At 42.8% G+C, this 21,050-nt stretch overlaps 1 protein-coding gene across 1 annotated transcript in view; it reads left to right on the top strand.

The window, feature by feature from the left end:
* Nucleotides 1-21,050, top strand: part of URB1 (URB1 ribosome biogenesis homolog) — a 42,699-nt gene that overhangs the window by 5,722 nt on the left and 15,927 nt on the right. The window contains exons 5-22 of the mRNA XM_053936653.1: nucleotides 704-800; nucleotides 1,927-2,012; nucleotides 3,142-3,267; nucleotides 3,811-3,941; nucleotides 4,234-4,429; nucleotides 4,890-5,027; nucleotides 5,414-5,587; nucleotides 6,198-6,345; nucleotides 8,736-8,858; nucleotides 11,612-11,724; nucleotides 12,575-12,694; nucleotides 14,966-15,082; nucleotides 15,727-15,865; nucleotides 16,572-16,742; nucleotides 17,702-17,898; nucleotides 18,433-18,657; nucleotides 19,195-19,374; nucleotides 20,004-20,865. Of these exons, the coding sequence (XP_053792628.1) occupies nucleotides 704-800; nucleotides 1,927-2,012; nucleotides 3,142-3,267; nucleotides 3,811-3,941; nucleotides 4,234-4,429; nucleotides 4,890-5,027; nucleotides 5,414-5,587; nucleotides 6,198-6,345; nucleotides 8,736-8,858; nucleotides 11,612-11,724; nucleotides 12,575-12,694; nucleotides 14,966-15,082; nucleotides 15,727-15,865; nucleotides 16,572-16,742; nucleotides 17,702-17,898; nucleotides 18,433-18,657; nucleotides 19,195-19,374; nucleotides 20,004-20,865 (3,343 nt within the window). The remainder of the gene's footprint in view (nucleotides 1-703; nucleotides 801-1,926; nucleotides 2,013-3,141; nucleotides 3,268-3,810; nucleotides 3,942-4,233; nucleotides 4,430-4,889; nucleotides 5,028-5,413; nucleotides 5,588-6,197; nucleotides 6,346-8,735; nucleotides 8,859-11,611; nucleotides 11,725-12,574; nucleotides 12,695-14,965; nucleotides 15,083-15,726; nucleotides 15,866-16,571; nucleotides 16,743-17,701; nucleotides 17,899-18,432; nucleotides 18,658-19,194; nucleotides 19,375-20,003; nucleotides 20,866-21,050) is intronic.

Below are 21,050 nucleotides of genomic sequence, written 5' to 3'. Positions count from 1 at the left end.
TGCTGTCCAGCACAGGTTGCCCAGAGCAGCAACTGCCCCCTCCCTGGAAGTGTCCAAGGCCAGGTTGGACAGGGCTTGGAGCGACAGGGCTTGGAGCAATGGGGCTTGGGATAGTGGAGGGTGTCTCTGCCCATGGCAGGGCATGGAGTGAGGTGATCCTGAAGATCCTTTCCAACTCCCTTTCAACTTGAAGATCCTTTCAAACCATTTTGTGATTCAATGTTCATATCCTGTGGTGCTGTTACAGGTCAAGCTTTCACTGTTTCCACTGTGCCTGAGTTGGTAGTTTTATAGTCACCCCTTTTTATGGACATTTTTGTGAACTGACCACGCAGTGCACAAGTGAGGAAGTTCAGTGATGCAGGGTTTGCCATGAAACGGATGTTAATGTTTCCTTTTTATTTAAATTTGTGGCCTGGTTTCATATATTGAGAATTGAAAAGCATATGAACTAGTACATTTTCCTTTTTAAGTAAAAGTGATCTGTTTAATGCAAGAAGTTTTCTAGCTGAATATGCTGTGGATGTATTGCATGTAAATGTATGTCTATGGCTGCATGCAACATTTTTATAGAAGTTGTTTCATTTACCCATTTATGGTGCTTCTAGGGATAATCAGCAGTTGCAGTATCAGTTCTGCAGTTGGGTGCAATCTGTGTGCGAGCATCATTTTTCATTTTATATTTATATTTTGATGTTTCCAGGGGAGACCAGATGTCCGCATGGCCTATATTCAGTTTGCTCTCTCCTTTCTCATTGCTGGTGACAATGCAATCTTGGCACAGGTGTTGGAATTAAAAGGTACTTCATAATTGCTTGTTGGGTTTTTGTTTTTAAGGCACAGTCATTTATAGGTGATAATAAATATGACCTAATTGAAAATGTGAATCAGGTAGAGAGCACTAATAAGAAGTAAAATATATATTTTTAATCTTATTATCTGAAAAGCTTTAAACTTCCTTGGTAGTGTAGTAAATAAGCCTCTTCTACTTGAGAACAATATGCTATCTGCTAAAACTTTGCAAAAATAAAGTGACACAGATAAAAAAAAAAAAAGGTAAATCTAAAATAAAACTTTGAGGTCATAGAGTCAATAAACAAAAAAAATTCATGGCCTCCAGCCTTGCTCATGAGGGAGTCACAGTGGATATGTTGCATTAATTTTCTTTTGAAAAGGGTGTACTTCAGTTGCCTTTCTGCCCTGTGAATTGTGACCCTTGGTGAAGTTACGAGGCAATTCAGAAGGGATCTAGAAATACTGTATAAAAATAAGTGCTTAAGCCACTAGCTGGCAGCAAGTAATTTCTCCTATGGCAGGGGACTGAGATCTGACTGTAAATATTTACTTCTCTTGATTCTGCTACCCCCAGGGCTGCTGATTTCCTTTAGGTGCTGGCAGTTGTTTCAGGCTGGGGACTGCACACCTCAGCCCAGTCAATACAGATGGCTTTCATTCCCCTGTAAGAGCCCCAAGTTCTCTATAAACTAAAGTTGTTTAACTTTTGAGACACACAGGTGAGCCAAAAGGTGATGCACATGGTTGGAGATGGAACCTCCAAACATTTGAGAATCACTCAGTGAAGCAATAACAAGTGCTTCAATGGGAAGAATATGAAATTACTTGAATTTTAGTATGGCATTTCAGGGCCCAAAATGTATTTAAAGTTGACAGATGCTGTGGCAGTGTTAATCAGCAAGTTGGCAAATTGGCCAGTCAAGATGAGAGTAGGTTTGGCAGTATCACTTGCTCATAACCATAGTCACAGACACATCATCCTTCTGACCTCTGATTGCTGCCTTTTGGTTCATCCTGGAATATAACAGCAAGATAAATAATGTGACATGGAAGAGGAATGGAATTCCCTGAAGTATTTTAGTATGAAAAGAGCTTTCACATTTTGACTTAACATTTGAAATGTCCTCTTAGATTTCATTCCATCTATTCTTCGCTCTGAAATAAAGGAAGACAGAGTTTCTACTGTCAATCTTCTACTTTCCACACTGAGAACTAAGGTATGATACACCCTTGAAACTGTGTTGTTTCATGTTTTCTATTTTCCTCACTGCTAAAAACAGTTCTGCAGTGATTTCTCACACAGTGTTCAGTTCTTAGGGCTGCTGGTAGTGTGTGTGACTGATAATATGTGTTGGAGGTTGGTAGCTTGGCTATATTACTGTCTCAGGATTGAAAACGGGGAAGCAGGAATTGCTGAAGGGTGTGAGAGTTGGTTTAGTGGTGGCTGCCTTTCCTGTGCTCTGTCACCCTCTGAGCATGGCCCTGTCTCTTTCATGGGGTGCTTTTGTTGCTTGTAGAGCAGCTGCACCTGAGATGTATTTTATTTCTTTAAAAATATTTTTAGCTCCAGAATCTATGACTTTTTAATATCTGTTCTGAGCTGCTGTAGCAATGTTGCATAAGCTGTTGCATGAACAGTTGAGAGAATGAAGAAAAATGTAGTTTCAAATTTAGAGTGTAGCCACAAGAACCTGCCTCAGACTCAGGCTTTTCTCAGCTGACCAATTAAAGCCAAGTTCTTTCATTTTGCTGTTGTAATAACACGAAAAAGAAGCATAATAAGAAACTTATCATTTAAATGTAAGATAAACCTTCTTGGAGCTTTGTTTTTCAAATTAAGCTTTTCCTATGTGGGGGTCATACATCATGAGCTGTTGCATTATTGGTGGACCCCAGCACACTGTATGACTCTTCCAGCTTAGCAAGAAAAATGGGAATTAAAACAATGCCAGCAGTAAAGCACAGCAGAAGAACTTCTGAGAAACTTCCTCCAATGTGTATTCCCTTTCATTCAAACTTTATTTGTAGTAGGCTTTACTATGTCCATGCCCATGTTCCCCTGGTTCTGCTCTGTGGCTATGATGCTCTAAATGTGATCTGTGCTCTTCAGTTGAACGTGAACATCTGTCCTGTCCAGCACGTGCAGGGCTTGCAGAGGTTGGTGTGGGTCAGGGTGGAGCAGGAGCACGCAAGAAAAGTGTTGACAGGACAGGCAGAACCTTTCTTCTGCCGTGGTGAGGGGAGCCAGCTCTGTGTGTACTAGAAGAATGAGGTGTGTTGCTATTTTGCCATGGTTTTGTGACAATTTGCAATAAATAGAAGAGTTTGTATTTTTCTCATTTTCAGGTGGTTCATAACAAAAATATCAGCAAAACACAGAAGGTGCGTTTTTTCACTGCAGAAGTGTTGCTTCACATCGCTTCACTGTACCGTTGGAATGGGATTACTGATGTCAGCTCTGAGGATTTAAAGGTTTGGTCATTTATATTTCTTTGTTACTCTTAGTCCTTGTGCTGCCTTTAATTTCCCCTTCTCTTGCAGCCCACAGCTTTTGAAACAGCTCCCAGTTGCTCTGAGCTTGATGAGCTCAAAAAGAGGAATCTACTGAGCCTATTTAAAAAGAACCCCCAAATTTCTGCTGCTTCTCACTGGGTTTTGGCTACAGATTTTTCACCTTTGTGTACATTTCAGTTCTGAATAATTTTAAGTTCTTACAGTTCCTGGCAGTCCCTGTAAATCATATGATTCATGATTTCCCAGCCACAGTTGTCAAGAGTCTTCTCATCCATAGGCATCTTGAGTTCTGGATTTAGAACGTTAATGGAATTGTAGAATCACAGAATGGTTTGGGTTGGAAGGGACCTTCAAATCCTGAAGCTTCTCTTTTTAATCTGAACAGAAGCCAAACTTTGTTTTAGTATTCCTCTAAGAGGAGCCATACAAAATGTAGAGTGAAGCTGATATCTGTGATGCCAAATCTCATATGCCTTTTTTACTCCTTTTTGGTTCTTGTAGGTGGCTCAAGGTTCTGAGGAGGTGGGAAAAGCAATGGTACGAGAACTTGTGCATAGTTTCTTAATGGACCTCTGCTGCTCTCTGAAACATGGCATAACGTTCTATGATCCAAGTCTTGGAACTTCTGGCAAGTAAGTCACCGGGCAGCTGGGATTGTATGTGGATTTTTTGCTAGAAGCAGAAGAGACCTCACTAGTTATCATGTCTGCCCTGAAATGTGTGGTGTTAATTCACTGTTTGTCATGCAGAAAATGTGGAGGTAAATTAATTTCTTACTTCTTTGAGTATAAACTCAGAAATTATGCCAGGAGGGTGAGAGATCTTGCCTTCAATTAACAGTTAGAGAAGCTGCAGAGTTCACATCCCATATAAAGTATCAAAATAAGGATTTTTTATTCAAAATATTTTTTTTGTCTTCAACAGGGGAGGAAATGTGGTACTTCTGCACTTCCTGCTTGGTTTAAAAACTGCAACAGAAGATGAAATGGTTGCTGATCTTGTGGTGAATATTCTCAAAGTATGCCCAGATTTATTGAACAGATACTTCAAGGAGACCCAGTATTCCTTTGTTCCTAGAGTGAAGTCTGCTTGGATGGACAACATGAAGTTACTCAAGAAGGTAAGAGTATGGGTGATGGTAAAAAGCCATGCTCAGAGCAGAAGGCTCTATAAACATTTAAACTAAACTGGTAAAGAAGGAATCGGTGTAAGAAACAGTGGAAGACATCACATCAGTGACATATTTTTTGAGATGCAGCAACATCAAAGCTCAGCTAGAAAAATCTTTTGACCTTTGTGAGTGTTCCACTGCCTCTTTGTTTAGCCTAAAATGGGCAAGTGGGATCTGGAATCTCTTGAAAAGGGATGGCCTTTAGCAGGGATGCTGGTTGCATACAGAAGGTCCATTTAGTTGACCAGGAGTCTGGAGGATGCTCTGTAGCATTTTTGCATAAAAATTGACATTTACTGTTGCTATCACTTCTGACAAGTCAAAATCCTTCTGTAAAATGCTTCCAGAAGAAGCTGTCATCTCTGGAACTGTATCAATGGGGCTTAAATTTTTGTTTCTTTTCTTTCAGATCTATGAGGCTCAACCAGAGATCTCCAATTCCTTCAAGACTTCAGAATTTATTCCTCTTCCCAGATTGCTTTCTATGGTGATGGTAACAACAGTCCCTGCAGTGTGCAATAGAACAATGTTCAACCAAGGGTTAAATGTAAGAGCACTCTATAGTATTTCAGTGACTTTTCTGTCCTAGTAGTACTGTTTCATTTTAGTGTGTGATTCAAAGAATTTCTTAAGTTGGTTAATTACTTGTGTTTTATGTTGTCTGCCTCAGCATAAATCTGGCTTGGTGGAGCACTGGAAAATGAATTAAAATCACTCATATTGATTCCAGGTACCTTTCACAAGCACCAGTTCTGCCACTGTCTGCTCATGTTTTAGGCTGGGAATCTGAAAACCTATGGATTCTTTACTGCTAGCTAAGATCTAGAAAATAAGTAATTCATTGACCAATTTTAACACACATTCAGAGTACGGATTCTGTGCAAAGCATAACAGGAATCACTGAAATGTCATTAATTCATTTCCTTCTTTTAGTTGCCCAGCACAGAGGTGAAGCAAAGCATCCTATCGCTGATGTCCATGGTGCTGAGAAGAGCCCTGAGGAACATTCAGCACTGTTTGTCTGAAGAAACCTGGCAAAGGTCACAAATCTACACACTGCCAGCAGTGCAGGAGTTCGTGCAGCTCTACAGAGAAGCTGTCAGCAAGGTAGAAAGAAAGAGACAATTGGGGGCTGTCAGGAGGCATTTTGCAGGCAGCAGACAGCTGCTCTCCCCTGTACTTTCTCCTGGAGCGGTTGGAGCTGAGGAGCCAGGAGCTGGTACCCTGGGGGAGGCTGTGGGTTAAATGCTGAGGTGGGAGCCTATGCTTCCTGACCTGTCTGTCTGTCTGATGGAGAATGCAGATAAAATTCTGTGGTGAGACAGATTTGCAGCATTGATGGCTGTTGTGCTGCAAATGATTTCCAGGAGCAGGAAGCAAGTTCTCTTCCTGGTTCAAGTCAATGTAGCCAGCAGAGGTTACTCAGAAGTTACTAGACAAGACAGCACTTGAGTTGAAAATATGCCATGAGGAAGAAGAACCGAACAATTTTTTCACAGGAAGCCTTTTCAATAAAATGTTCTTTCCAGTACTTACATTCGGCAGAAGTGGAAGTACGGTGCTTGATGTAGTCATTCTCTGATTGCACACAAGGTGAATTCCAACCTTTGTGAAGAGCAGCAAATCTATCTTCCTTTTGGGTGTTTGGGGATGTATTTATCACAGGAGCTTTGTCTTACAAAGGAGAGCTGTTGCAATTTACCCTTTTTGCTTTTAGGTTTTACCAGACATGACTAGTATAGTGGCTGTCTGGCAGTCCCTGCTGAAGCAAGAGAGAGAACACAATGACAGCCCAGGAGAGAAAAAGGAAGGTGATGTCTCCACTGTGAAGACAATGACCGAGACAGAAGTTGCAGAGCAGCATGGTAAGTGAAGCAGGTGGACTTCGAGCTTCATATCTCTGAGGGAATGAAGCTGTACTTCCCTGAAGTATTTTAGTATGAAAAGAGCTTTCACATTTTAACTTGTTGTGAAACCCTCATCCCACCCTTAACTTCAGCAGAATCCAGATCTCAGTTGTGTATTTACTACTCACCTTTTCTTTGTTCAGTTCCTCAGGCTGTTAGAATTGCCTGAGAGCACAGTTCAACATATAGGCTGCCACTACTACTGGAAGGTTAAGCAGTTTGACTTGGCTATCCCAGGATCACAGAATGGTTGAGGTTGGAAGGGATCTCTGTAAATCATCTTTCCTGATACCTCTGCCTAAACCTGGTTACCCAAGTCCACATTCACACAGCTTTTGAACATCTCCAAGGATGGAGACTCCAGAACCCTTTTGGGCAACCTCTGTGGGTGCTCATGTCAAAAAGTGATTCCTGATGCTCGGAGTGTTCCTGTGTTTCACTTTGTGCCCAGTGCCTCTGCTCCTGCCACTGGGTTCTTCGGGGAGGAGCTTGGCACCATCATCTTTGCACTTTCACTCGGGTGCTCATACATTTTGATAAGATGCTCCTGAGCCTTCTCTTCAGTCTGAGCAGTCCCAGCTCTCCCAGCCATTCCTCACAGGAGAGATGTTCCAGTCCCTTCACCATTTTTGTGAGCCTTTGCTGGACTCTCCCCAGTGTCTCCATTTTCTGGGGAGTCCAAACCTGAACACAACATTCCCGGTTTGGCCTCCCCAGTGCTGAGAGCAAGGGAAGGAGCAGCTCCCTGACACCAGGGCCTTCAAATCCTTCCCTGGCAACCTGCTCTCTGCTTGGGTGGCCCCAGAATGTACTGGTGAATGGGCTGCTCCTCCTCAGGTGCAGGGCTCTGCTGTTCCTCTTGTTGAACTCAGCCCTCCTGCCCTTGACCTTTCCTTGCTAGTAGCTGTCTCACAGCCACAAAATAAAACTGGCAGGGAGACTGATATGCCTGAAAAATGATGTTTTGAGAGAGTTTTGTTTGTCCAAGTTATTTTACCAGGAGGTCTTTTTTGGTTTTAGCAGTTAGTTGCTGTGGCTACAGAAATACTTGTATTGATGTAACACAGGAGTGGAATTATGAGTGTTGGAAGAGGGGGGAAAGGGATGGAGTGAAAGCCTCAGTTTTCCTCTCTCAAATCCAGTGTCCCTCCCAAAGGGCTTCCTTCCAGAGCTCCATTGCAGGGAATGGGGATTTTCAGGATTGTCTCTATCTTGGCCAACGGCCTGTGAAGTTTTCTTTGTGGGCTAGAGATTAATCTGCAGCCAGTTTTACCCTTCACAGGGCATATTCCACAGAGAGACTTCCTGGAGCAAAAGGCTTTTCAGTGGATGTCCTCCTGTGCCTCCCTTTGGGCAGCAAAATGTTGGCACTGACAGTCCAAGGCTCGGAAACCAGTGAAGCAGCTAATTCCTGTAGGACTGTAGCTGTAGTTTCTCAGCATTCTGAGGTGGTAATGCTGTGTCACTTACTCCCAGCTCACCTTTTTACAGCTTTATTTGCATTGTGGTGATTAGAGAGCTCTTTTCTAATGGGAGCTGAGACTCAGGCAAACAAAGTTTATCCATGGCCTTCATCCAGTTCTTCCTAACTCAGTGAGGGAGATCAAGTAAATAGGAAAAAATTAGGTGTTAAATGTTTTGGCCCATGGTCTTTGCTTACTTTCATTAGTGACTGGATAACGAGTAGCTTTTATGGCTCCTCATGGTACAACTGGAACTTGAGATGGTTTTTCCTAGGAAGCAAACAGTTGCCTTAAGTGCTATTGGTGTTTCTCTGATACAGGTATTTGTTGTCTGCCTCTTGCCAGGAGCTTACACTGAGAAGGTATTACTTTGAAAGGGGAAAAGGAAATTTTTAACTGAAATAATAAATTTGCACCAAACTGTAGTGCACTGTCTCCTGCACTTCCCCAGCCAAACCTCCCTGACATTAGCTAAAAGTAGTGTCCCCAGAAATCAGCAGCATGAACATATCCTTTCCTTCACTTTTTCCTGTTGTTCAGCCTTAAACAGCAGTGGGATGGGTGGGTTCTTACAGTGAGTATTCAGATGCTCAGGTTGTGCTTTATGTGTTAGCACTTCTGAGTCGAATTAGAAATGGCAGCTCTCAATCTAAGCACTGAATAAGCAGATTAAGTTTTGAAAGTATTCATACAGGAATGCTGGGGAATGGAACTGGAGATTCCACAGGTGTTTTTCTCGTTCTTGTTGGGAAGATAGCAGGTCATTTCCTAGGCAAATCTGCTGGAAATACAGTTATTAATTCTCATGCTGGGTAATGGAGGTGTGACACTGTGCACTCTTGCTATGAAGGAAGAAGAAACTAATTATGGAAACATTTTGTTTAGGTTCAGATGATGCTGAGATGCTGCTTCTGAAAGCTGCACTGCTTCAGGTCATATGTCTTTATCAGAAGGTTGTGCCCCACTTGGTAGCACAGAGCAACTTTGATTTTAGCAAGCTGCTAAAAGGTATGTGATGGGTATTTGTACTTCCTCCACTGTTTTCTCTGGCTGTTTACAAAGTCCACAGCAGAAGGGAATGTTTGCTTTTCTGTGGAGATAAAGAATTGTTTTCTAAAAGTAACCCATTTTAGTTTCTTCATTGTGTTGGCATTTATTATTGCTGTTTCTGCAGTGCTCTGGCACTGTTAAATTCCATAGCTGCTCTGCCACACCCTATGCTGTCATAGCTGTCAGCACTACGTTGCACTCCAGTCTTCCTCTCTGTGTGTCATATTCTTGGAAGTGTTTGGTATTCATGAGCTTTGAATTCTAATCTTTCTGAGGAAGGCTTATCTTCAGCTCTTAAAGAGGTTTCTTCTAGTCCTCTGTCAACAATCCACTCTTAGTAAGTTATTTCCAAACTCTTATTGGCTGTGATTGATGGTAAAGAGTTTTTTTGAACAGGATAGTTTACAGAAAGTTTGGGGTGGGGGTGAAGAACAGTACCTCTCAGTCTACCAGTGTCCTCTGAAAAATCTTGTAATCGAGATTTGGCCTTGCTAGGGTCCAATAGAGACAGAGCCCTGAAGGGCAGAGAGGCCTTAGAATGCTGGCTGATATCCAAGGACCACCTCTTCCAAGCTGTGAGTTCTGAAGAGGAGGAAATAGGGAAAAAATGCCAGGAGGCTTCCATGGATGGATAAGGAGCTGAAGAGCAAAATCACAGGAAAAAAAAGAAGCTTTCAGGAGGTAGAAGGGAGGACAGGTGGCCTGGGAGGAATATGGGGAAATTGTATGGGAAGCTAGGGATAGGGTTCGGAAAGCTGAGGCTCAGTTAGAACTGACTCTGGCCAGGGATGTCAAAGACAACAGGAAGCGCTTCCATAGGTATATTGCCAACAAAAGAAAGCGCAGGGATGATGTGGGCCCTCTCCAGAAGGAAATGGGAAACCTGACTTCCCTGGACATGAGGAAGGCTGAGGTTCTCAATGACTTTTGTGGCTCAGCCTTCAATGGCAAGTTCTCCAGCCAAGCTTCCCAAGTTGGGAAAGGCAAATGCCAGGACTGGGAGAGTGAAGACCCTGAGCCCACTGTCAGAGAGGATCAGGTTCAAGCCCATCTGAGGAGCCTGAACATGCTCAAGTCCATGGGATCCGATGAGATCCATCCACAGGTCCTGAGGGAACTGACAGAGGAAGTGGCTAATCCACTGCTCATTGTATTTGAGAATTTGTGGCAGTCCGGTTAAGTTCCCACTGACTGGAAAAGGGAACTACAGAGCCCTCATTTTTACAAAGGAGAAAGTGGAAGACCCAAGGAACTACAGGTGAGTCAGTCTCACTTCTGTGCTGGGCAAGATCACGGAGCAGATTCTCGTAGAAACTCTGCTAAAGCACGTGGAAAACACAGAGGTGGTTGGTGACAACCAGCATGACTTCACTAAGGGCAAATCATGCCTGACAAATTTGGGAAGCTCCTCCAGTACTGCTTGTGGTACAGTCGATACGGCCACGTACAGCTGAGGCTGAGGGAGAAAGCAAAGGGTTGATCGGGCATCACTGCTCTCTGTGAGCAGCTGTCTGTGTGTCTGAGATGTGTAAGGATGGGAGTTATGTAAATGCCTTAATTAACCTGTAAGAGAAAAAGGGACTTTAAACAAAATCCCTCTCTAAATCAACTGTCTCATGTATGAGGTTTTTTTCTCCCTTTGTCAAAGCATGTTTAATTGATTTTTGGCTTGGTGACTTACCACATCACATACCCTGTTTATCCCTTTATTTCTTGCACTGGTCTGCTTACTTCAAACTGAACAAAAGGCAGGACACATTTTTGTGAGGCAGAAATCTCTTTGTGGGTCTCTTGGGTACATTATGAAATAATAAAGTTAAACAGGCTGGAAAATAAAGTGTCATCCTCAAAGAAATGTAATGAAGTGAGCTTGAGTATTGATTTTGATGAGAGATAATGATGGTGTAAAAAAATCATGAGACTTTGTTTTCTCAGATGTGTCAGTGTGAGGGTTCTGTTTCCCCTTCTGATCCTCCTGATGGAAACATAGACACCAAAGGCACCATGTTTTTCTACCTTGTAGCAGTATGTTCTTTAAATAGCTGATGACGTTTTACTGTTTGGTCTTACTCTTGAACTGCCTTGGTGGTGACTGTTTAAAATGTTTTGTTGTTTCTCTAATGTGGGCCACAAAAATCCTGCACAGGCTCTGAGAGGCTCAGGCACCAGTGCTTTTTACAGCTGATGTCCCCATGTAACTTACCTGCAGGTCAGGTGTGGGCTGCTCAGGTTTTGATTGCACTACAGGAGCTCCCTGACCCTTGACAGAATAAGGGAGGTTATGCCTGTGCTGGTGGTACAGTGATGCAGGGAGACATGAGTGTAAAGTTCCATTGGAGCAAATATTGCCATGGTCTGAGCATTAAGATTTCCTATTTAAGTTCTGTGTTTTCCTCTCCAGCTTATCCATCCTTTGTACTGCCTGTAGGTCACAGCTTTTCAGGGTTGCTGAGACTGATAAGAGATTTTATATTCCCGTGCATGACCAATGGTTTCTGCTGGGCTCAAGCGATGGAATCTCGCTCTGAGGGCTGGATTCTCACCTTGGGCTGGCCAATCTTAGTTGCAGTACGTCTGGGGATCCCATGATATGAAGATCTTTGAATTGCCAGCTTGTCTCACAGTTGTGCTTCAAACCCTAAAACATGAGTATTCTGAGATTTCAGGAAGATGGACCAGACTGAAGTTGGTTTCTTGCTCTCACACCTCAGGTATAGTCAATGAAAAGGGCCTGAGGGAGGAGGTCCCTCCTCTTCTGCAGCACCATATCCTGAAAGTGGCTTTGGAACTTCCTGCAAATAAATTTGCCTGGTTCAAAGTACAGGTGAGAGGTTGATGCAAATTTATGTTTCCTTAGTCTGTTGTCCTCAAATCTTTCCATCTGGCATTGCCTACTTTTAAATTAGTGCAGTCATTTTAGAAGGTGACCCTTTTGTAAAGCCAACAGGAATTACATTCTTAGTAGTGGTGAAAGATCCCTTCTGATCTGAAACGTTTTTTACAAGGACAACATTTTTTGCCTCCCTGGTGAACACAGGAGAAGGTTCCAGTAGCTCTTTGTGTCTCTGGAGAGGAGTACAAGTGACAATGTGCTGGTTTCTCCTTGTCTGGAAAGCCTGAGGTTGCAGACCAGGGAAATGAGCCACTGATGGGAGCCATCTCACCCCTTCCCAAGGAGGATTTCAACATCTTTTAATGCTCCCCATAATTAGTGGAAACCATCAGGGCCCCAGGTCTCTTTTTTACTGCAGGCTTGTAAAATAAGAGCTCTGTTGAGAGTTTGCTTGTCATGTCAGGAGAAAGGAGTGGACCTGTGGACCTGGCTTTGAGGAGAAGCAGAGACACACATGGAGTGTTGTAACAGGGACACACATGGAATGACTGGGGAGTAAAATATGATTGATGAGGGAGGTGGCTTTGTCTTAGGTCCTTGTAGTAGTTGGGGTTTCTGTTACTACTGTCTTCTTCCACTTTCCAGAAAACATTTTACACATAAGTGCAGTGATCCTGGCTCGTTAAGTGCAGAGTAGTGTAAATGATCCCATTTGTTCCTGGCCTTGGACTTTTGGGCAGGTCTATAAAATAACATACTTACCTTACGTATCAGTCTCAATGCAACATAGTCCTGTACAGTGTTGCGGTAGCAGAGGAATTTTAATATATTTTTCTTGTAGGACATCTCTGAGACAGAGAAGATATCTCGTGAAAAATCAGTCTTCTATTTACTGATGAAAATGTTTGTTACAAGTGCCCATTCTCATCTGAAATTTTCCACCAAAAAGTTAATCATCAAGGTAAGCATTTGAATGGAAATATCAGGATATTCACTATACCCCACTGGTCTGAAATTTCAGGATTGTAAAATTTTTTCTTAAAGCAGATACCTTTACTGCATGGTTGTGTGGCCACAGAGTCTCCTTTCCTGTTTCTCATGACTCTTGTTGGAATTTGCTGTCAGATAACTGACTATTAACAAAATATTTTATGGAAATAAATGCTGTGAACTGACTTCCCTGCAGCAGTTGATGAAAGAATAAGGAAAATGTCTTTAATGTTTGCCCCGCACCCCCCAGGCTGAATTAATTCTGGCATTGTAATAAATTAATGTACCTTGTGCCTGCAAAGGTCTTGACATTGTTCAAGAAGAGATTACTTTTGAGTTTTATTTTTTATCATTGTTTATTTAATCTGTACTTCAGCATTCCAGCCTAGCATAAGTTTAGATAGTTTGCTCTGGCCCTGCAGAACAGTCCTCACTGTTACTGTCTGATAAAAGCTTTGATGCCAGGAGTACTTTCTGTCTTAAAAATAAATTAAAATCCCCTTCTGTACATTTAAATTAGTTATTTGACTTTCCAGAAAAAATGGTCAACTACAAGTCCACAAGACACCAGAGGCTGTTGTTTTTAGCACCTTATTAAAAGAGGACATCTTTTAGTTATTTGAGTAGGAGTAGAGATTTCTTTATTTATTAGGAATAAATACAACCCTAACCAAGTTGTCCTGCCAAGAGAAAATCCAGGAAGCTGTACTGGCCCTGGACAGGGCTCTTCGTGCAGTGTCCTGCAGTACTCATGGCACACCAATTTGTACCCAGCTTTGTGCATTGAATCTTTGCACTTAGCTCAAATCAGCGAGTGCCATTTTAATATTCAGTCCACCAGACCAAAGTTACAGTGATTGAATTAGGGTTTAGTTGCCCTTGACCCTTGCAAGGGTTTAAAGGCAGGTTCTCTTGGTCTCCCAGTCATGAATGTCTGAACCAAAACCTGCTCAAAATGAGCCGTTTTTCTTGTGGTTTTGGATTTCTTTTGCCAAGTGGGAGCATGGACTGCCTTACTTGTGTCTACTTTCCACTCCAGTCTATTGCATTCTCTCTGAAGGGAATGCAGGAGCAGGGAAGTTAGGGCAGTTATGTCAGCAGAAAGGCTGCTAAAAATAGATGGTACGGAGTTATTTTTTCTATGCAGTGCTATGTAACTGAAGGCTTGTTTTTGGATTTCACATTCTGTTCCTGCCTGTTTCTGTCAGATCTGCAAGTGCATTTCTATTCCAAGACTCTGCCAAAAATAGTCAATTATATTAAAATGAATCCTTTTTCCTTCATTTTTTCTTTATTCAAATGAATTACCCTGTCAGAGTCATGTAAGCAACAGTTATTTTTAGAGTTGCTGGTGTTGTACACAGAGTAAATGTAGAACAAATGAGTTGTGATAGCTTCCTTTTATTTTGTGTGTGGAAAGGAGCAAGGGCACAGATTCATCCTGTGTAATTGCAGTTGTTTAATGTGGGTGCCAGAGTCAGGAAGCTGGGCAAGGTTTCCTCTCTTGTTGACAGTTAGGGGCAGGGAGTTTAACCATGGTGTCACTTCGATTCTTCCTCTCCTCCCTTCTCCTTTCTTGCTTGTAGAGCTGGAGCACAGGGTCACCAAGTTGCTAGTTTGGGTGCCTGAGGTCAGGGCCTGAATTTAGAGAGCAGGAAAGTGGGGAAAATTTCTAGATATGTCAAAGCCTGTCTCTTGGTTGTGGTATATCTGGGTCTACCTCACCATCCCCTGCAACTTGCACTTCTCTCTGGACCTTGCTGTGGTCACAACCCACTGCTCATTTACCTGACTGTTTATCCATCTGCCTAATTGTTTTATGTACAAGTAGCCTGATTTAGGTTTAATTTAGCAGTGATTTTCCTTTATGTTAGATCAGTAGTTTTCTAAATCTTCCCTACAGGGTATTTTTAAGACGCTTTTATTTTTTCTGCCTGTGATGATATAAAGATGTACAACCCTCTCAAAGCAGTATAACCTGCTTTCCAGAAATTATAGAAGTATGATTTTTATTGTCCACTATGCGGTCAAAGTCCTCCTACTGAGTGGGAATAAGGCCTCTTGAACTGAGGGGGTGAGGAGAGTGACAGCTACTTCTTTTCATCAACCTGCTCTTCTTCTTTTCTTTCCCAAAAGAAGGAATCATGAAGTTACTATACAAAAAGATCTGTATCTCTTGGGGTTTTGTATTTTAGGTGTTTTGAGGTTTATTTACACACCTCCCCCTTTGTTTCCTGGACAGGTTTTACGTGACAGTGGAGTATTTGAGTACACATGGAAGGAACTTTCAGTTTGGCTGGAACACTTGGATAATACAAAAGAAGACCAAAAGGAAGCAGTGATTCAGTTTTTGGAAAGGGTAACAGTGTTCAAATTAGCTAGATAAACAATGCGAAGAATAGTGTTAGTGGAAACTAGAGATTTTATTGCTATTGTTGAGAAACCTGTCAAAGACCACTGAATGAATTCTGAGAAAAGCATTGTTGGGGATTCTTTATACAGAGGTGGCATCATTCTTGTCTTCAATGGGAGGGGCAGCAAAATAATTTGTAGGAAAATTAAATCCAAAAAGATCAGTTGTTATTATGGCATTGTTGGTATAAAGGTAGAGTGTTGTATGTGTGGATAGCTTTTATCTCCTCTTTAGGTGCCAAAATTATCAGATTTCAGTAAATTGTGATCTTCTACAAGGAAAGCTGATGCTTCCTGTTTACTCTTCAGGATGTTGAATGCCCAGTTCTTCATTTCCAGTGTGGTCTCCCCAGGGACTCAGTCTGTGGTAGCAATCTAGATGCCAAATTGCAGTGGACTTTTATTTTTTCCATCAGTGTCCCCTGTAGAGCAGGAACCATAGACAGAATCCTGCAGAAATAATATGGAAGTTGTCCTCCTAAAACCCGCCCAGCTTCCAACACTTTTAGCACATGGTCTTTCTTAGCAACACATGGTTCCCCTACACTTGATAGCTGGTGCACTTACTTTTCTCTCCACCTTTGCTGACAGATCCTGCTGAAGCTGATGACAAAGCCCTATCCCTACACAGACAAGGCAGCAGACCTGGTTCAGGAAGCCAGCATGCTCCAGGTTGCTATGTTTAAACAGGACTCTGATAACATCAGCATCCCCGTCTCTCACATTGATGGTATGTGGTAACCCCTCAACAACAGAATTCCACAACTTGGGGCTACATTTTCTAGCCCTAAGCAGCAAACTGGGGATGGATGACTATAGAAATCCTGTTATGTAAGGACCTCCAGGATTCAGCCCTCCATGTGTACTTGGTATCAGAAGCTGGAACTGCAAAGTTACCACTTTACCCCCAAACATAAATTTTGATGTGGTTGTGCCACTTTAACAGTACTTGGAATCTCTCTTCATGCTCTTGCAGCAGCATTTTGGAACTAAAATGGAAATTTAGTCCTTTTGCCTGGAGCTGTTCATAGAATCATGGAATCCCAGAAAGGTTTGGATGGGAAGGCACCTTTTTTTAAAGCTCATCCAGTTCCAACCCCTGCCATGGGCAGGGACACTTTCCAGTTGCCCAGGATGCTCCAAGCCCCATTCAGCCTGACTTTAGACACTTCCAGGGATCCAGGGGCAGCCACAGCTTCTCTGGGCACCCTGTGCTGGACGGCAGCATTGAAAGGCAGAGTGAAGTACAGCTGTGATTTTTGTGTTGCACTTAACATTGTATTGCCTGACAAATGTGCCTTTGGTTTTTTTTTTTTTTTTTTTTTCTTTTAAAGAACTAAAAAGATACCTTGTGTTCCTGGAATGTTGCATTCTACCTCTGTTGTTTCTCCAGTTAGTCTGGATCCTCTGCTTACATTTTTTCCTTTACTTACTAGATGTCCTGGATATGGTGGATGTTCTGATTGAGGGCAGTGATGGCTTAGATGAAGAAATTGGGTTCTCTTTAAATGAAGACATGGTTATCCAAACATTTCCCTTCAGTGCTGTTGTCCCTGCTGCATTAGAAGCCAGGAATATACTGTTGCTGCAGTCTGAAAATGGAACAGGTACAGATTTCTTTTTTGGTTTTATGTGTCATTTCTACCAGTGGAGTGAAAGTGGCATCATTTTTACCCATTTTTAATAATTTCTTACCCATCTTATAATTTTTTACCTTGAGACATTTTATTATCTTCCCTGCAAGCAGAAGGAGGTGCAGATTCATGGTGTTTTGTGCTCAAGAGAGGCATTGAGGCTCTGTAGGTGCTTCTGCCCTTTTTCCCTGACCCTAAAGGGAAGAGACACTGTCCCTGCAGGGACAGTCTTGGTCTGGAAGTCGTTGGCTTCAGTAACACAGTGTTTTAAGGACAGAGTGTGGAGATCAGGAGAGGATGGTGGTTTCCATGCCTGTAGGCAACTCTTCCCGAGATCAGGGAGAGAGGACTACATTGTTAAGTAGGAAATGGATGCATTTTCCAAAGAAAACTTCAGAAATTAAGCTCTGGGGGCAACTACTGCAAAGTTCTACCAGCTCCTTGAGGAAAGTGTTAAAATCACAGGGGCATCAGGTGGCCTTGGAGCAGGATTGGCCAAGCCCACAGCACCTCACTAAGCCCTCTGTGTGTATTTGGCAGTCGAGTAGCACCTGGGGTGTACTGGAAGTCCCAGTTCTGAAAGAAAATTCTGTTTAACTTGTACACGTTAACTGGGTGTGTGCCCCCCAAGTACAAATCAGTTCTTCTCTGAGGTGGTGCTTGGCAGAGCTCTCTTCCTGTTAAAAGACAGGCATGTTTAGCACAACACAGTGAAGGTGGATTATTTGCTTCAGGAAGAACTGATGTGTGGAGGATTTTTCAGGTACCTCAGTGGTCAGGAACACTTGTCTAGGTCACTACAAACAGTTTTTGATCTTATTCAGTACTTTTCTGCATGATGCTCTGTGGGCTGCTGCCGAGGCCCAAAGTAAGGAAGGTTGCCCCAGTGTCTGTGCTCATGTCAATAGTTTAATTTATTTTTGCTTTTCCAGGAGCACACATTGTGGAGTACCTTGTTGCTGTTTTCACTGACCTCCTGCACTCTCAGAGAGAACCCCTTGCTCTCTGCTTGATGTTCCAGCTCTATGACAAAGATCTTGAGTCCCTGAAAGTTGCTAAGTATCCTCAGCTCTACCAGTTTAACCGATACTATAAACTCTGGATCCCCAAGCAGTCCCAGGAAACTGTGGTATGGAATACCTGAAGTCACTGAATTCTTGAGCCAGTATTCTTATAAAAACCTCACAGTTTATAGAGGTTACATTTCTATCAGAAAGAGCATTTTTATTGAGCTGATTCTTCATTTCTTGTTGATCACGTTGGGACACCCATTTGCTCCAGGGCTTTTCTCTGATGATACAAGAGGTCTTTGTGGTGTTTGGGAGGTGATACCAGGGCTCAGGGCTCATACAGAGACCCCTCACCATGCATAGCAGAGCCTGGTGTATGCTGTGACCTCTGTTTACAGTGCCTGGAGTTCCCCGTGGGTGGGTGGAGGATCACAGGCCCCTGGGCTGAGTTTGGTGGGTTTTTCTCAGTTCAGCAGTGAACGCTACAGATTTCCCTGGGGACACTGCTGGACAGCTCTGTTCTAGCAGGACTGCACACTTGTGCTCCTAGAGCTTCAGCTCAGAGTTCATCTCAAAAAAAAAGTGGCTGAAGAGCTTTTTGTTTCATACTCATCACTGTTTTTCTCTTATACTTTTTTTTTCGCTTTAAACAGTTTAAAAACCACAAGGAGGTAAGCAAAGAACCTACTGTGGCACTGGATTCTGTATTTACCACTTTGCTGAAGGGAGCCTATGAGAGAGGAAGCAATACCTTACTGGAAGATGGTGTTCAGACAAAATTGAGAGACTTGGCTTCCTGGCTCCCACCTGACCAGCTTTTGTTGGGAGTAAAGCACGTGCTACTGTACCTGAAATCCACAGTGGAGAACTTCAGCAGTGTAAGAGCAATATTGTAATAATGTTGTGGTTATGTTTGGTTTATTTTATGGTAGAAGGGACAAATAACTTGGCTGTTAAAACTTGGGTTCCAGTTCTGTAGCTCTTTTTTCTCTACTTGCTCTGAGGCTACACAGCACCATACAAAACTGGACCTAATTTGTAAACAAATGTCAGTTGTCCTGATTATTGAAGAGTGTTGGATTTACTTTGCATGGGTTACCTTACTGATCAGTGTGAGTGCAAATAAACTCAAGATTTTAATCCAGCTCATGGATCTCCCTGAGAAGCCTTTCCAGAGAGTAAAATCCACTGGCCTGTGTAACTCCAAATGTCACAGTATAAATGAAAAACTATCAGTATTTATTTGGCAACCTGAGACTTCTCTTCGAATCAAGTTTCTAAATAGGTTAGTGGTTCCTTCCCCAAGGAGAGGTTGTAATCTTAGTAGTTGTTAGTTAACTCCTATTCCTGTTGGATAATTACCCTTCTGCTCCCATTCTCTTTTCTTCACTTCCAAGATGCCTTTATTTTCATAGGTTGGTAAAACTTTGGGTCCTCAACTGGTTGACCTCTATGTGGACATTCTGAGCATCTTGTTGTGCCGGGGCAATCAAATAAAGCCGGATCATCAACAGAAGCAGGAACAGCATCAGGCTGAGTCAGATCTCTTTATGGATGAGGAGTCTCTGATGACAGAAGTGTCTTCAAATGACAAGGTACCAAATCCCTTGATACCGAGGCACCTATTAGTAAACTTTGATTTGATTGATTCTCTAGGGAATATTTTTGCTGAACAGAGAGCTGCTGTTAAGGTCTTGGAGGAGAATTTAGGATCATAGAGCATGTGGTCCAGCAGTTGCAAAACTACTGTATGGAGATGTGACCCAGCTGCATCACCCGCAGTCTCACCCCTGAGCTGGAACACAGTCAGGAGAGGTCCTGAAAGAGATCACCTTTGCAGAAAAAATGTATTCCCTCAGCCCTGTGTAAAGCCTTGTTGTGAAAATTATGTACTTGAGGAATGAATTTTTCCCCCTCTTTCATCTGTTCTGTGAATTTGTGGAGATTAGAATGTGTTGATGAACCCTAGAATATTCAGTTTTCCTCTGGAGATGAGCTTAGACATATTTAGAATGTTCAGTATAACAGCATAAATGTTGGGAGAATGATATTTATGTGCTTGTAATTCATTAATATTTTTTATCCTCTGGCCAGCTAGTAGACAATTTCATGTTCAATAATTGTAATTGACAAGCTGTGGAAAATAGGCAGATGAATGAGGGTTTTTTTTAACCCTGCACTGTGATTATCCATTCATTGATACTGTTACCTCTGTTTGTTACAGACACTGGAGGATATGCTCACCTTGATTTTCAGACATCCTACGCTGGAGAGCTGGTTCCTGGCCTTGGAGCTGCGCTCTATTCCTCAGCCTGGTTTGAACCCTGTCACTGTGAAGCTCCTGTCAGCTCACCTCAATTCCGGGGTGCGCCAGCTGCTGAAAACAGGTGCCCCCATCGTGCAGAGCATCACAACGGACCACAGACACGTATTGGCCAAGTATTTCGAAGCTATCACAAAAAGTGTCCTGGAAGAGCTGCAGACTGTGGGGAAGGACAGAAGCCAGATCTGTCCTAGGAAGTCTCACCAGCTGCAGGCTCTGGAGGAGCTGCACATGTACATGACTGCAACTCAGCTGAAGGAGATCACTCTAACCATGCTGCAACTTCCTGAGATGAGCTTGACTGATCAGAAATCTGAAAAATCCCCTAAAAAAGGGAAACAGTTAAACCTCTATGGACAAATTTTGGTGCAGCTCCTTACAGACAGCTACCAAAGGCATCCCCAGCAAGGAGAATTTCTGCTATCCACAGAGCATATTAAAGCTTTGGGGATATTGATGTCAGCATCAGCCAGCAAAGATTTGCAGGAAATTTTCCTTCAGGCTCTCCAAAGTGAGCCAGTCCTTGCTCTCGCAGTTGGTGTCGAGGTTCAGGCTCACTGCCTTGCCCAGTGCTCACACACCTCCCTGGCCATTGTGGGCGTGCTGATCCAGAACTCCAGGACTCACCTGCTGCAGTTTGAGCTCTGGTGTCTGAGCAGTGTCACTGGGAAGTACCTCAGGAAACACATGGAGAGCTTTCTTCCACTCATTAATGTGTATTTGCAGTGCAGAGACCAGTATGGTTTCAGCCGACCTTCCACAGGTAAAGGCACTGCTGAGCCCTGCTTGTGATTCAGGAGGCCAGATTCCCTGTTTAGGTTCTGCTGGAATATTTACACAATAGATAAAGGTGATTAAACTTAGATATCTGACCTCTAATGACTGTCTTGGAAGTACCTCTGCAGCAGTACAGGTGAAGAGCTGTTCTGAGGGTTGGCTGTTAGACTG

This window comes from Vidua chalybeata, chromosome 2 (assembly GCF_026979565.1).
Source record: "Vidua chalybeata isolate OUT-0048 chromosome 2, bVidCha1 merged haplotype, whole genome shotgun sequence".
In the NCBI taxonomy this organism is placed as follows: Eukaryota; Metazoa; Chordata; class Aves; order Passeriformes; family Viduidae; genus Vidua; species Vidua chalybeata.
Note: the sequence above shows the minus strand (reverse complement) of the source record. Positions and strands in the feature narration are given on the sequence as shown.